Consider the following 18,345-nt stretch of genomic DNA (forward strand, 5'->3'; position numbering starts at 1 on the left):
ATCGATTATAATAATTATTGGTGTAAGATAAATTTTATGTACAATATATTCGGTAGGTCTGAGAATCAGTCGTCATCTATTTGTATGCCCCAAAAAATTTTCATATTCATTATTTTTATTACATTTTTATGGCAATGCAACGTTTGCTGGGTCAGCTAGTTATTATTATAGTATATTTTTTTTGTTTCTTATGATAAGCATAAATCCATACCAACGCTTGCTCAAATGACCTCAGTTCGCTTGAACAGTACTATAAGTGATACTTAAGTACTTTGTATAGGTATGTAAACATAATATATAAGTAACTATAGACCCTTATTTATAATTATGTATTAAATGTGCCTTGTCTGTGCTTAAATTTTTAAACCAATTAATCTGTTTATCTGTGTTCTTGGACACGCTATCTCAGAAACGGCTTACACGATTCGTATGTGATTTTCACTGATGTATACTGCAAGGTGCCCGTAATTAAATGTAGTGTTTGCTTAATTCCTACCAGTTAATTCAAATAATACGTTCTAAAGGTTGTATCGCCATCCAAGGCTATGGCACACAAACGGGAAGTATCTCAATCACGAATCCCAACGAGCTTCGATTGAATTAATTTTAAAAATTTCCATGGTAGTTTTAAAAACGATATACCAATAGGAGGCTCCTTTGCACAGGATGCCGGATAGATTATGGGTACCACAACGGCGCCTATTTCTCCCGTGAAGCAGTAATATATAAGCATTACTGTGTTTTGGTCTGAAGGGCGCCGTAACTAGTGAAATTGCTGGGCAAATGAGACTTAACATCATTCTGTCTCAAGGTGACGAGCGCAATTGTGGTGCCGATCAGAATTTATGGGTTTTTCAAGAGTCCTGAGCGGCACTGCATTGTAATGGACAGGGCATATCAATTACCATCAGCTGAACGTCCTGCTCGTCTCGTCACTTATTGTCTTAAAAAAAAATCGATGATGTATAATATTAATATTGACTTCTGTCTGACTTTGTGTAAATTTAAAAAGGGCTGGACCGATTTTGATGGGATTTTTCACTGAAAACTTTATTTTCCATAATGAAGTTAAATACACAAATTAATAGGTCGTTAAACTGTGAGCACTTGAACTGTCCAATTTCTGGGTAAACATTTGAAACGTGAGCGAAATCGCAGGCCGTCCTCTAATATCATACTGCCTGCCTGCGAAAATATCAGAAAGGCAAAAGAAATAAGTTTCGAATGTGTATTAGTTTTGTAGTGCTTTGAAGTATAAAGCAGTAGGGGGTAAGTACTTGCGTATAAACTAGGATGTAAAAGGCTTTGGTAAAACACTGTGGTAAAACATCCCGGTCTCATATCCATTAATGTTTGGTGATGCGTAGATGCACGCCATATGTAATTATTAGTAAGGCAATAATCGTTCAGTTAATTCACAATAAGTGTCTTATATTATGATATAAAACAAACACGCGAATCATATTAGTAGTTATTAATATACGTGCAAAAAATTTAACGATTACTTAGTTACTTATAACTGTAAGTTATTCTTAACTAACGAGAAAGTATTTGCACTAGTGAGTACCTATAAACATACATTTATGACAGTCTTAATAGAAGTTTTAATTTTAATAATTTATTTATTACTATTTATAATAGTTATTATTATTATATATTTGTAATATCAAAAGATTCTACAATCAACACATTTTAACATCTAAAAAGAGTTATAATTTAAAAAAAAATCATAAATGCCAAACCACATGAGTAACTAATGGGTACAGAGAATAAGCTACTTAAAAGTGGGGAATTCATTTATTTAATATAAATTATATCTCACTGTCAAGTTTAGGTATTTGATAGACTTATATTATATATTTACTAGCTGACCCAGCAAACGTTGTATTGCCGATATTAAAATCGCGATACAAAATTAACTGTTGATCGTAGATGGGTGAAAAGTTGAAGTTATATGTATTTTTAATGCTGACTCATAATCAAACAAATTAAAAAAAATGTGTCAAAAAAATTAAAAAAAAATTCGTGTGGACCACCCTTAACATTTAGGGGGATGAAAAATAGATGTTGTCCGATTCTCAGACCTACCCAATATGCACTCAAAATTTCATGAGAATCGGTCAAGCCGTTTCGGAGGAGTTCAATGTTTAACACCATGACACGAGAATCTTATAATTAGATTTCATATTATCTAAACAAATAACCGTTTTTTACTACATGTATATTAATATATACACGAAAATAACATTTTTTATATTTGTCTGTGTATTCCGGCTAATCTCTGAAATGTCTGGGCCGATGTTGTCGGGACTGACTTTATTTGCAAGTAGCTGATGTAATAAGGGTAACTTAGGCTACATTTATGTTATAAAATTCTTTTATTTTAGAAAAATAAAGTAATGTTGCAGTGTCCAAGAAACGGGAAGCAACGTTTGCCGAGTCAGCTAGTAAGAAATAAGAACCATATTATATTGATGATAACCTTTCATTAAAAATTTACTCATGTGGCCAAACTGCATGTCATGGGTCATCAACACGAATGCAAACTTTCAATCGGACGCGATCGTCTTGAAGTTTGTAAAAATAACGGTGAAAGATTCCGTTATATACGAGTACATAGTTAGAAACAAGACAATCCAATAAAACGGTGTTACATGTTAAATTTAAAATATATCATTTTCTACTTTTGTAACCGTTAATATATATACTTGTAATTTAATATATATATATATATAAGTATATTATAAAACTGAAGAGACATTTTATTATTTTATTTAAAACAACAACAACAGTACCTACTGATGGTTAAGTGTGTGTGGCCAGGCGAATCCTAATAATATTATAAATGTGAAAGTTTGTATGTCTGGATGTATGTTTGAACTTCTTTAACGCAAAAACTACTGATTGGATTTTGATGAAACTCTACAATAATATAGCTTACACACCAGAATAACACATAGGCTATTTATTTTTTATGAAACTATCGCGTGAATTATACTTTATATGGCAAAACAACGTTTGCCGGGTCAGCTAGTATTTATATATATATAACATACTTCAAAATCAGTAAAATGACATCAATAACTTTTTAAGAATCAATATATATGTATATATAATTAACATATAATAAAAAATCGAAAAATTATTGTAGAAACTCTACCATTAAAAGTATAAGTCTCGATATATATTAAATATCCTGGTAATCTTGGTTACATACAAGGCCAAAGAAATTATAATAATATTTTGTCATCGGTTCAACATACGGGTGCAATTTCTTATGTAAATCAGACGTTTTTAATTGAGTCAAACTTACGTTTAATGATTTCATTCTATACATTTCACTATCCTGGTGATCACTTAGTGGCCATTCATAAATTATGTTACATGTTAAAGGGGAAGAGAGGGGGTCCAATAAGTGTGGCATTGGGTGAAAACGGGCGAAAAAAAGATTACAAATGTATTTACTACTAGTTCTACTAGTACTCAATAGATAAACGTTTTTCTTTTATCACCTCATCGGAAAGGGCTTTAATAAGTGGATTGCCACTGCTTCAACACAATATTTACAAATTGATCATTCCAATAATTATATTTATTACGATCTATATGATCCGATGCAAAAAAGTACTCTAATGTCATGTCTTGCAAGAATAATAATAAATTGAAAATTGTATTGTCATCGGTCCTTGATACATTTGAATATTTACAAATAAACAGGAAATCTTGATGTGAGTGAAAATAATAGTAATACTATTCCAGTTATACATTATATAGATGTAATATAGCATCAACCCATTTGACTCTGCTAATGCGTTTTCTAAAATGTAATCTCAAATGTTATGTCCATTACATAACTAGGCGCTAAAATTCCCGTGAAAATCGGTACATCCGTTTCGGAAAATGAGACAGAAGAAATAACAAAACTACTAAAAAAATCTATACGTATCGATAAATTTTTTTACTAATAACAAGTTGTTATTTTAATATAAGATCTATTAGGGTCAGTGGCGTAATAGGTTGAACCGTTGACTCTCACCAAGGAGCCCCCGGTTCGATCCTCGTCCGCCACGTACCAATGTGTTTTCAATAGCAAATAGCCAGGTTTTCCCAGTTTCCTGGATTCCCCAACAAACCTCATGTATTAGTTTTTAAGCATAATAAAGTTTTATCCCTCAATACGTAAAAGAGTTGTAGAAATAAGTTTTCTGATACCTACATATATATAAGGCTTAATTGTAAATTGCTTTAATAACTAGATTTAAGTAATTTTGTATATATATTTTAATACCAAATATAGAAATTTTGAATTTGATTTTTTTTTTTTGACCAATGTGTTTACGATCGACGAAAATCGGCAATGCTCTTGTAATTCAATTCCTCTGGAAGAACAAAAGAGTATGGGCTGAGGTAATCACTTACCAGGTGACAGGTATGCTCGTTAGTTCTCCTCTTCCATAAAAAAACTGATATTATATGAATTTCAGTTGTATGTATATAAAACTAGACAAGTAGGTAATGACTTGTTTGTTAAGCGGTTTTCCCAGTTTCCTGGATTCCCCAACAAACCTCATGTATTAGTTTTTAAGCATAATAAAGTTTTATCCCTCAATACGTAAAAGAGTTGTAGAAATAAGTTTTCTGATACCTACATATATATAAGGCTTAATTGTAAATTGCTTTAATAACTAGATTTAAGTAATTTTGTATATATATTTTAATACCAAATATAGAAATTTTGAATTTGATTTTTTTTTTTTGACCAATGTGTTTACGATCGACGAAAATCGGCAATGCTCTTGTAATTCAATTCCTCTGGAAGAACAAAAGAGTATGGGCTGAGGTAATCACTTACCAGGTGACAGGTATGCTCGTTAGTTCTCCTCTTCCATAAAAAAACTGATATTATATGAATTTCAGTTGTATGTATATAAAACTAGACAAGTAGGTAATGACTTGTTTGTTAAGCGGTCTCGCTCGGTAGGTCTCCCCTTTGCACTTAACATTTAAATCCCGGAAGTTAGGCAACGGATGACTGCATTCGATCAAACGTGGGGACCTGACCCTAGCTGTGAACCCCGCACCTGTATCACCTTCACTACAACTACCGCGAGCTCTGTATATATACTACAGATACTAGACATACTATATATATGCAGAAATATGTTTATTTTTACCATCAGATGTTATTTAAAATATGTGACCTAAAGCTAGAAAATCTCACATAACCATAGCTGGGCCTGCATTTAAAACAGCAGGCGTTGCGTAGAGACGTCGCCTATTTGTGTCTCCTACCGACTGCATCACCGAAGACCTGTTTTACCAGATTCCTGCCGACAAATTCCACCTTCGTATGACACGCCACAAATTTGGCTATCATTCTCACCAACTAGACGTGTGGCGTTTGAACATAGCGGTCTTTTAATTTCTTCCATAAAAACACTGTCAAATGACTACCTGTTTTTTTTTTATGGAAAGGAGGACGAACGAGGATGAACAGAAGGGTGGTGTTAACTGATCACCGCCACTCACAATCTCTTTTAACACCAGAGGAATCACAGGAGCGTTGCCGGCCTTTAAGGAAAGTGTACGCGCTTTTTTTGAAGGTACCCTTGTAGTATCATCCCGGAAACACCTAATCCTCGTTCGAACATGGAATTCGGCGGCAGGAATCAGGTGAAATAGCTCTTCGAAACACTCCCCGTGATAAATGCGGTGTTTCCAGGTCAATACGACAAGGATATCTTCAGAAGAACACGTACACCAAGTGGGAAATGTACTCATTTCGCTCTTTCATTAAAAAAAATCTAATTTTTACTTAAAAACAAACAAACAAACAATAGTATGTGCATAGCTGCATTCTCTTATCTATTTCCCGCCATCTTTCATTTGAATCGTTAGTAAAAGGTTATAATTATATTGTATACTTCCCACATTAAACTCTCTAATTGTACAAAGAGCTCGAGCTAACCTCAAAAGCTTCGTCTACATTCCCACCAAGATTTTCTTAGATCTACCTTTCATTCTGCGATGTAAGCTTTTCAAAGTTACACAATCACTTACATATTATTTCCTAAGTAGTTTACGTCCTCTAATATCTTTATCTAATATATAAAATTCTCATGTCGCGGTATTTGTTGTTAAATTCCTTCGAAACGGCTTGACCGATTCTCATGAAATTTTGAGTGCATATTGGGTAGGTCTGAGAATCGGACAACATCAAAACCACGCCAATTTTTTTTTTACATTTTTTTTTAAATTTTTTTAATTATGAGTCAGCATTATAAAATACATACAATTTCAAATTTTCACCCATCGACGATCAACAGTTACTTTTGTATCGCGATTTTAATATCGGCAATACAACGTTTGCTGGAGCAGCTAGTAATATAATATATAAATTACCTGATACGTTGTTTGTCCGCGATGGACTCCTAAAATAATGAACGGATTTCAATGGGGATTACTTCATGGAGTGCTGTTTGGTCCAACTTGAGAGATAGGATAGTTTTTATTTCGATTTGGGACCCATAATTATTTTTATTTTCAATATTTGTTTTGTACGGACATATTCTCTGTGAGAGAATTTAGTGACGCACGGTTTGACAGATCCGCTGTGAAATAATTTCATTATAACAACAGGGAGCATTTTTTAAGTAATTCTTGAAGTTTTGAAATATTATTGGCAAATTCCTATAAAACAGATTTTTTTTATTATCTACAGAACAACGCCTGTCGGGTCAGCTAGTATATTATACATATGTATCTATAATACAAGTATATAAAAATGTAAAATTTACATACAATTTGTCAAATTTTGTGATAAAAGATACCATTTTACATGCTCTTTGTTTGTAAACGACTCATTTTGGAACGATTTTGACCCACTTTAAACGGTCCGAAGTGTGAACGGATCACACTTCGTAGATTTATCGAGGACCGACGACAATACATTTATTTGATAAAACTATTCCATTTTTCAATTTATAAAAAAAAAAACAATATAAGATTTTTATAAAGGTATATAATTTTCATCTATCGTCGATAAGGCGGGAATTGATGTTAATTTTAAGTTTCAACCATCTTTAACCGATTTTCGAATACCAAATTATTTTCTTTTTAGCGTGATTTTTAGTTTTTTAAACTATTATGCTTTTTTATTGTTTTACGACTCACTGACACCTATTCTACGAATTATTAATATAATTTTATCTAATTCAACCGTAGTTTGACCGATATTGATAAAAATAGACGGGTGCTACCCGTATATATATATAGAATAGTTATATTTTGATGTTGAAATTTATTTCTTACGATTATCATAAATAGTGGGCACTGATATCTTTTAGTAATTTAGCCTATGCTTAGTCTTTTGCGTAAAATTTATAACGGTTTTCTATTTGTTTTTGCTTCCTTTTCAGTATCCTACATTATGCTGGAGATATATCAAGATGTAGAGACAATAGGTGGATATCAGAGGCAGCTATGTGGGAAGGACCAATAGGAAAAAGGAGAATAGGACGTCCTAGGAGAAGGTGGAGAGAAGACATTACAGCAGGATACTTATGGAAAAATATAGCAATGGACAGAGAGGCATGGAACAAGCTGGAGGAGGCCTATACTCAAGAAATTTTCTTATGAATGTAAACAATTGTAACAATAAGTAATATTTATTATAATGGGTGCAATCATAGGTAAAACTGTAATATAACTGTAAGAAATTAATTTAATAGTAGATTGGTAATAATTAGGTTTTATTATTATTATTATTATCCTTCATTCACTCCTATCTAGGTCTTATAGATGACTAGCTAACCCAGCAAACGTTGTATTGCCGATATTAACATCGCGATACAAAAGTAACTGTTTATCGTAGATGGGTGAAAAATTTGAAGTTGTATGTATTTTTTAATAAACAAACAAATTAAAAAAAAAAAATTAAAGGACTACCCTTAACATTTAGGGGGATGAAAAATATATGTTGTCCGATTCTCAGACCTACCCAATATGCACTCAGAATTTCATGAGAATCGGTCAAGCCGTTTCGAAGGAGTTTAACTACAAACACCGCGACACGAGAATTTTATATATTAGACTAGCTGACCCGGCAGACTCCGTACTGCCTCAATCGATAAATAAAAGACCTAAACCTTTGTATAAAATAAACTTAAAACAAATAAAATGAATCCTTTTTTAAGTGTTATTTTTTTATATGTTTTAAGGAAGTTTATTTAATAACCTCCTTAGAAACATAGAAAGATATAAAAATTCTAATTAGTTAATTTTAAACTATTATTTTTATTTGAATTCTAAACGACAGGAGAGACTTCCGAGGAAAATCAAAATTGTTGTTTTTAGTTAAATCCGAGAATTTTCATGTTTATTCAAACCTTTTAAACCAGAGTCCAGAGAATGGACTTCCACAAATAATTCAAGACCAAAATTAGCCAAATCGGTCCAGCCGTTCTCGAGTTTATTGAATATTTTAGAGTATAAACAATAATAGTAAACGACCTATTCTCGGACCTACCGAATATTTTTTTTATGGAATAGGAGGGACAAACGAGCGTACGGGTCACCTGGTGTTAAGTGATCACCGCCGCCCACATTCTCTTGCAACACCAGAGGAATCACAGGAGCGTTGCCGGCCTTTAAGGAAGGAGTATATATACCGAATATACACAAAAAAATTTATACAATCGGTTAAGCCGTTTCGGAGTAGTTTTGTGACTAACACTATGACATGAGAATTCTATATTTAATACAAGATTTTAATAATTTGATTACATCATCATTTATAACATTCTCGAATAATGTTAGTAGTTATATTTTAAAATAAAAATAAAAAACAAACTCAGACAAAAAATAAATAAAAAACAATAACAACGATAATGAACTGACCATTTGTATGCTGTACTGTTTGTTTTGGAATGAAATGTTTCTTACGGAATAATTTTATAATAAATTGGCTTTCTTACGTAAATTAATCGCACTTTAAATTCTATAGTAAGCAATCATAGATTAAGGATTGGTCTCCGCTACGCTCCAACAAGATACCGCAGGCGTAGTCGCAAAGTGCTGCATGTACGTCCAAGTGCCAGCTCGAGCCAGTCTCGAACAATGTGTAACGTTGACGTGCCACATGTTCTGTTAAACTTTGCTAATAATTGAAACTAAAATGCCCAGTTGCGTAGTAAAACTTTGTTAAAATAATACTACAAGAAATAAGAAAGACACTGGGATCACATATCATCAGTAAATATTTTGTATTTAATTAATCTCAATGTAAAATACTACGAAGCGTATGCTACAAAATTTTAAAGATGCCATTGAGTGTCAAGATGTGTCAAAAAGCTATTGTTCGTAGGTAGTGCGGTATCTAGTTGGAGCACAGCGGAGACACATCCTTAATCCAAGACAACATTAACAGAGTAAGGGGCAAAAATATTCTAGATCTGTATTCAGAAAAAAAAACCTTCGAGCGCCATTTCCACTCACACTTGACTGGTTTTTTATTTCGATTTGATTTGTAAAGATAAGGAGCTTTATACAATGCTTCATTATTATCTGCCTTTCATATCTCATACATTTCCAAGACAATGTATGGCTTCGCATCCGCCATCATTTTGAACTCATACCGTACAACTTGGTACACAGTGAATAACAGTGAATACACGCGGTACCTTCGCTTTGTTTACATTAATTTTAATACTAGCTGACCCGACAGACGTTGATCTGTTCATAATAAAAAAAAACTCTTGCGGATGGAATTTTGGAAAATCCGTTCTTAGCTGACATCTTTTTTTTTTTATGGAATAGGAGGACAAACGAGCGTACGGGTCACCTGGTGTTAAGTGATCACCGCCGCCCACACTCTCCTGAACACCAGAGGAATCACAAGAGCGTTGCCGGCCTTTAAGGAAGGTGTACGCGCTTTTCTTGAAGGTACCCATGTCGTATCGTCCCGGAAACACCGCACAAGGAAGCTCATTCCACAGCTTCGTGGTACGAGGAAGAAAGCTCCTTGAAAACCGCACTGTGGAGGACCGCCACACATCCAGATGGTGGGGATGATATCGTAACTTGTGGCGTGTCGTGCGAAGGTGAAATTCGGCGGCAGGAATCAGGTTGAACAGCGTTGAATTGCGTTGCACGCGGTCAAATGGATCGAGCTGATACTACTACATCTACTCGGTGAAAAGAATATTCCTACCAAATTTCAAGTCTTTAGCTCTAAGGGTTCCAGAGATATCGTGATGAGTGACTATATACGTAGAAATATCTTATATATATATAAAAATGAATTGCTGTTCGTTAGTCTCGCTAAAACTCGAGAATCGCTGGACCGATTAGGCTAATTTTGGTCTTGAATTATTTGTGGAAATCCAGAAAAGGTTTAAAAGGTGAATAAATAGGAAAATGCTGCTAAATTAAATAAAAACAACAAATTTGTTTTTCCTTTGATGTGTCCATACATAATTTCTATGAGAGAATTTATTGACGCACGGTTTGACAGTTCTGCTGTGAAACAATAATTTCATTACGACAGCAGGGTGAATATTTTACGAAGTAATTTTTGATGTTATGATATATTATTGACAAATTCGTATAAAAACATTATTTTATTTATTATATACAGAACAACGTCTGTCGGGTCAGCTAGTCTCTTGTATATATATATAAAGATACGCCAGCATTTTCTGGCGTCAAGTAATATGCAAGCATGAATATGGTTCGGTTTGAACAGCGACGTAGCTAGTGAAAATATATGCTTACTCCTTCACATTACTTCACATCACACATCCTTTATTACTTCACATATTGAGTCTAATATAATGGTTTCAGCCATATTCTGTGAAAAAGGTATCAAAACATCAGTACAAGTGTATCAAGATCACCATTCTTGTGAAGCTATTCCTTTAACAACACCATGTTCAATAACCAAGAATGGTCCTTCCAACATGACGCGCGGCGCCGGGTTATAAAGCTCGGTCTACGCAGTCTTGATTGGAAACTTGGTTTAGGAATTCATCAGTGCTGAAGACTGGCCGTCGTCTAGCCCCGATCTTAATCCACGGGATTATGATTTATTAGATCAGTTGTAGAGAGTACGGCTTGCTCTGAACGTCGTGATAATTTGGAGTTCCTAAAACATTCCGTACGATTAGTTGTGAAGAATTTTCCCATGGAAAAAGTGCGAGTTTCTATTTAAAACTGGCCTAAACGTTTAATGGACTGTATTGCAGCCAATGGAGACTACTTCGAAAAAGCTTTTTATGTATTTTTTTCTGTAATTATGCCAAGAATAGGTACACGTAAATTTTGAACTGACTGATCACGATCCCGTACTAGAAGACTGGATCCGACATTTTCCGAATCAGCGTTAAGAACCCGAGCGTGATCACTCAGTCTCATTCACTACCCACACAAAAGGGCCCAGTGCACCTAATGAATTTTTCAGTTAAAAATTGTTTTTCTTTTATTCATAAGAATTATTAAGAAACTGTTTCTGAACAATTATGACAGAATCCGCAAAGGATGTAAAAAGCTGCGTTTTACTCATTTGCACAAAACTTTATTAAGTATTTTAACCGACTTCAAAAACGGAGGAGGTTCTCAATACGTCGGTATATTTTTTTTATATGTGTTTACCTCAAAACTTTCGACTGGGTGAACCGATTTATATAATTCTTTTTTTAAGTCCGTGTCATCAAGATAGGTTTGTAACTACATACGTTGTTCTGTATATAATAAATAAAATAATGTTTTTATATGAATTTGTCAATAATATATCCTAACATCAAAAATTACTTCGTAAAATATGCACCCTGCTGTCGTAATGAAATTGTTTCACAGCAGAACTGTCAAACCGTGCGTCAATAAATTCTCTCATATAAATTATATATGGACACATCAAAGGAAAAACAAATTTGTTGTTTTTATTTAATTTAGCAGCATTTTCCTATTTATTCACCTTTTAAACCTTCTCTGGACTTCCACAAATAATTCAAGACCTAAATTTGCCAAATCGGTCCAGCCGTTCTCGAGTTTTAGCGAGACTAACGAACAGCTATTCATTTATATATATATATATATATATATATATATATATAATATATAATATCATTGTCTTGTAACCCATAACACAGGCTATGTATGCTTAACTTGGGGCAAGATAATTTGTGTAAAAAGTGTGTCAATATTATTATTATTATGTGTCAATGAATATACAGTCGCGTAACAACTGAATACCTCTAACAAGTCGTGTTGGATGAACTGAAGAGGAAGGTTCGTTCCAGAACTCCTACACCTTCATGTCTGAATGAGATGAAATCGGCGTTGTTTGAGGAGTGGGAAGGTATCCCACAAGAATCAATTCAGAAGCTTATCAGGTCTATGAAGAATCGTCTTCGAGCAGTTATTAAGGCTAGGGGAGGGAACACAAAGTAGTGACTGAATGTAAGGTAAATTACGGTTTAAGATTTATGTCGTATAAAAAAAAACAACTTACTAGATCTCGTTCAAACCAATTTTCGGTGGATTTTTGCATGGTAATGTATATCATTTATTTGTTTTATTTTTATCATTCTCTTATTTTAGAAGTTACGGGGGGGACACAATTTACGACTTTGGAAGGGTGTCTCACGCAAAATTCAGTTTAGAAAAAAATTATATTAGAAACCTCAATATCATTTTTGGAGACCTATCCATAGTTCTAACCACACGTATAGGTTTGATGAAAAAAAAATTTTTGAGTTTCAGTTCTAAGTATGGGGAACCCCCAAAATTTATGTTTTTTTCATATTTTTGGGTGAAAATATTAATGCGCTTATTACATTACATCTACTTACCAAGTTTCAACAGTATAGTTCATATAGTTTCGGAAAAAGTTGCTGTGACATACGGACAGACAGACAGACAGACACATGACGAATCCATAAGGGTTCCGTATTTTTGCCATTTTTCTACAGACCCCTTAAAATGCTATGTTCTACGTTTGCATCTCTCTTTGTGGCATTGTAACACTGTAGATGTGGTTGTTAAGGTGCTTTTCCCGAAGGGTAAAGAACGCGGATGATTAAGACTCTACTGTCCGTTCGTCTTTTCCTCCGTACAACATTCCCCCATAAACCGTTAGACAGACGAAATGTTTATAGAGTATTATAATAAATTAATGTCAATATTACTGCAATAGATACGGTATCGCAGGTATATTGACAACGCCACGATCACCACGATATTACAATTTCACTAATGACATTTTAATTAAATGAAAAACTACAACTGCAACAATATAGTGTATACAAATAAACAAGGTATAAATATATACCTGTGAATATCCCAAGAATATGCAAAATGTTTACAAATAGACATTTTGGATAAATTTGGTTTATTCGGACGTATAACGTTTCCCGCGCGCAAGGCTGCTTGACATTCGGAAAAATTCAGAATTATCATTGCATTAACAGTGTTGTCAACGATATTGTAAACATTTTAATATGGCGGTTGCAAGTTGGTTTCTATAAAGGGGTAGAAGATACGGGGTGTAAACATGTGATTTCTAAAAATGTTTGATTAACATTAATCTAAAATGATTTGGATTGTACTAGAAAATTCTAAAATGATCTCGAGACTTCTAGAATTATTCGGAAAGTTTTCAAATGTAAGCCTTTATTCTAATCAAATGAAAATGTTTTGACAATTTTTGAATGATCTAGAAATTTTGTATATGAAAAAATTGTGAAGTAAGTTGTGATATTATTCACAGCTAGTAAAATAATACGTATTGGTAGGTTAGACAAGATGGACAGACGGTCTGGTTAGGATCGCCGGAGTATATTGGATGAGGGCAGCGCAGGACTGATTGTCATGGAGATCTTTGGGGATGCCTTTGTCCAGCAGTGGACGTCTTCCGGCTGATGATGATGATAATGATGAATTTAATACAACTTTGGAGTAGGTATGTAAAATTTTGATGTGTAAAAGTATCAAATATTTTCTATCTTGCTTCTTAATACATAAATAATACGACACTAAGAAGGTAGGTAGGTCGTGGCATCAATAAAACTGATTCAAGACCCACTTTGCTGATAATTCTTTTAAAACTCATAAAAACATTGGTGGAGTTCCAGTGTCTAATAAAATCATAACAGTTACTTAAAAAAATGTATGTTCAAGCGAATTTCGACCTACTTGTTCATATTGACAGCAGGAAAATGACATTAAGGTGGGTCACGATTTATTGTTGTCGATATTACATTTTAGGTACCACAACGGCGGCTATTTGTGCCACCAGTACACTACCTACTCGTGTTTCGCTTTGAATTTGTGAGATTACAGGGCTACTAGGCTTGTGCTTGAGATCTTTAGAGCGTACCAGTAGTAGACTTTTTTACTTACCTACGTTAAACTTTGCTGAAAGTGATAAAACGCGAACTTAACTCTTGGATTGGTCTGTGTTATCTTTCAGCTGTCAAATGACTATAAAATAATTAGTGTATTTATCTTAGTTCCCGAGCGTTCGGGTGACTCCTTAAAAACTTCTCGTCCCAAATACCACAGTGTTTGAAGACGAACGTTTTTAACCAGTTTTAACCAGCCAGTGATGCTGGCATCGCTCAGAGGGCAGTGGAGATTTAGCGTAGCGGAAGACGCAGTGTTAGTAGGCACACAAGATTGATCTCGATGATCTGGTCAAGATCGCCGGTTGCAAGGTTGGATGAGGACTGCGCAGGACTGATCAGCGTGGAGGTTTAGGGGGAGGCTTTTGTGCAACAGGGTCAATGATGAAGACTACATCTTACATCGCACGATGGGCTGGAAGTGCCGCTCTGAATTTAGGATATTTTCACGTATCACCTACCATTAGGTGAACATTTTGTTCAACTCGTTCTTAAAAATACCATTCCTATATTTATAAAATAAAATATTTTCAAAAGGATTTAAAAATGATCGTTATTAGCATATAAAAAAAGGTTTGTTTTTATACATTATTCATATATATATATAAGCCTTTTTACTCCACAGGATACGAAAGCTAAAACGAATCAATATTTAGTATTGAATTGGCTAGATAAGATAGCTAGGGCTAGGTATTTATTTGGCAATTGAATAGGTCACTACTATCATCACCAACTTTTCTCGAGGTATTAATGTATCATTGAAGTTCTATTATGTTTAAATTTTATTACACGGAACAGAAAAAACTAGTCTGTTCTGTATTATTACGAGCACAAAAAATACTACTTTCTTTTGATCGTGACTTCGTTATATTTTATTTTAAACTAAATAATGCAAAACCTTTACATTTATATCATATCAAAATTCGTAAATAATCTATGGACTGCATGCAAAATTAAAATAGAATTTAACGTATTATCTAGGACTAATTGCTACCACAACCTGTGTCACTAAATATAATTAAGTACTTAAAGTATTTTAATTAATGACAATTTGGTGTCGGTTTAAAGTATTGTTATCAATTAGACACAGAAATCGCACTGCAAACTTAACTATTTAAACAAATCAGAATACTTACATTTTCAACAACTTGATTTTCCGATGGGCACAATTTTAGAGCACAATTCGATTTTGAATTTAAAGCCGGTAATCGAGAAATAAATCTATTTGATAGTTTCCTTGCGAAATTACTTTTGAAATCTTCGCAACGCATTATAGATTCAACGGGTTTATTAAAATCATCTTCGAATACTGTATTACGACTTTGTGCGAGCATTTCAATAAAGCGCGCGCGCCAACGTAAGAAGTCCGATACGCTTCGATGTTATGAACGAACTGTCACTAAAAATTCAAATGTCAACTGTCAAGTAAGATCAGGGCGTCTAGTATGTACGTGCCATTACCCCAGACTACTTACAAATTTTCCCTAAAAATATGATAATTACTATACTTTACCCAAAATACAATGGCGTTTAATGGAAAACAATTACCTACGAATAAATTAGTTTATTATTTTCATTTAGTATTGTTTATTCATTTGACAAGTATGAAGTATTATAAAACAATGAATTCAAAATACTTTTATTATTTCATTTATGTTAGGTATTATTTTTATCACAATTATTGTTGCATTCCTATTATAGTTGGGCCATTACAAACGTGCGAACTGAGTCACAAATCATTTTTATCAGATCTCTCACACTTATTGGCATATCGGAACTCACCCTCACACTTGTTGGCATATCGGAACTCTCGCTCGCACTGCTAGTGTTGTGTGCAACAAAGAAGGGATTTATCGATAGTCATTAGCTGGTAATTAAGGAAAGGTTAACTAAATAATGCAGAATATTTTTAGGGTGTATTTTTAATATCTGCTTTTAAAACATACAATACATTAAATGTTATACAACTTAAATTAATTTAGTTACACATATAACAAATTTTAAACAGAATCAAAGATCAGCTTAAAATATAATGTAAATATATTTATGATTGCTCGTAAGGCTTTCGTCTATCTATCTATCAATGACTGCACATTTCATACAATCGAGTAAATCGCTTTTATCTTACAGAGTTTCGCAAGGCTGTGGGCAATGGCCATTAGAACTTGTACTTTAAAATTAGCGAGTAGCGAGTTAGCGACAAGATGAAAAATCTCATCAAAGTATGATTTATAGATGTAAATGACTTAATGTACATAAAATAATTTGGTAAACTGGTTATTATAATGTTAAGTTCCCTGAAATAAATTTACTTTATTAAAATTTCTCTTTTAGACTCAGATATCTTTTTCTTTTTGGCATATGTAACGTACAGTGTCACCAACTTATCTGTGAACTAATAGGTGTCGCCATCGTCGCCATCGTCGTTTTTCAGATGTTGCAATAAATTTTTAGGAAGTCGTAGGCGTGGATCTTGAATCTGAAATTATAACAGAATACATCTTAACAACTGTCAAGTAAGATCAGGGCGTCTAGTATGTACGTGCCATTTCCCCAGACTACTTACAAATTTTCCCTAAAAATATGATAATTACTATACTTTACCCAAAATACAATGGCGTTTAATGGAAAACAATTACCTACGAATAAATTAGTTTATTATTTTCATTTAGTATTGTTTATTCATTTGACAAGTATGAAGTATTATAAAACAATGAATTCAAAATACTTTTATTATTTCATTTATGTTAGGTATTATTTTTATCACAATTATTGTTGCATACCTATTATAGTTGGGCCATTACAAACGTGCGAACTGAGTCACAAATCATTTTTATCAGATCTCTCACACTTATTGGCATATCGGAACTCACCCTCACACTTGTTGGCATATCGGAACTCTCGCTCGCACTGCTAGTGTTGTGTGCAACAAAGAAGGGATTTATCGATAGTCATTAGCTGGTAATTAAGGAAAGGTTAACTAAATAATGCAGAATATTTTTAGGGTGTATTTTTAATATCTGCTTTTAAAACATACAATACATTAAATGTTATACAACTTAAATTAATTTAGTTACACATATAACAAATTTTAAACAGAATCAAAGATCAGCTTAAAATATAATGTAAATATATTTATGATTGCTCGTAAGGCTTTCGTCTATCTATCTATCAATGACTGCACATTTCATACAATCGAGTAAATCGCTTTTATCTTACAGAGTTTCGCAAGGCTGTGGGCAATGGCCATTAGAACTTGTACTTTAAAATTAGCGAGTAGCGAGTTAGCGACAAGATGAAAAATCTCATCAAAGTATGATTTATAGATGTAAATGACTTAATGTACATAAAATAATTTGGTAAACTGGTTATTATAATGTTAAGTTCCCTGAAATAAATTTACTTTATTAAAATTTCTCTTTTAGACTCAGATATCTTTTTCTTTTTGGCATATGTAACGTACAGTGTCACCAACTTATCTGTGAACTAATAGGTGTCGCCATCGTCGCCATCGTCGTTTTTCAGATGTTGCAATAAATTTTTAGGAAGTCGTAGGCGTGGATCTTGAATCTGAAATTATAACAGAATACATCTTAACAACTGTCAAGTAAGATCAGGGCGTCTAGTATGTACGTGCCATTTCCCCAGACTACTTACAAATTTTCCCTAAAAATATGATAATTACTATACTTTACCCAAAATACAATGGCGTTTAATGGAAAACAATTACCTACGAATAAATTAGTTTATTATTTTCATTTAGTATTGTTTATTCATTTGACAAGTATGAAGTATTATAAAACAATGAATTCAAAATACTTTTATTATTTCATTTATGTTAGGTATTATTTTTATCACAATTATTGTTGCATACCTATTATAGTTGGGCCATTACAAACGTGCGAACTGAGTCACAAATCATTTTTATCAGATCTCTCACACTTAT

The 18,345-nt window shown here is 33.3% G+C and overlaps 1 protein-coding gene across 1 annotated transcript in view; it reads right to left on the minus strand.

Moving 5' to 3' along the window:
- LOC126978291 (uncharacterized) overlaps positions 1–15,777 on the minus strand; it is a 38,614-nt gene extending 22,837 nt beyond the window's left edge. The window contains exon 1 of the mRNA XM_050827041.1: positions 15,536–15,777. Coding sequence (XP_050682998.1) covers positions 15,536–15,733 — 198 coding nt within the window. The 5' untranslated portion in view covers positions 15,734–15,777. The remainder of the gene's footprint in view (positions 1–15,535) is intronic.
- Positions 15,778–18,345: the final 2,568 nt, after the last annotated feature.

This window comes from Leptidea sinapis, chromosome Z (assembly GCF_905404315.1).
Source record: "Leptidea sinapis chromosome Z, ilLepSina1.1, whole genome shotgun sequence".
NCBI classification, from domain to species: Eukaryota; Metazoa; Arthropoda; class Insecta; order Lepidoptera; family Pieridae; genus Leptidea; species Leptidea sinapis.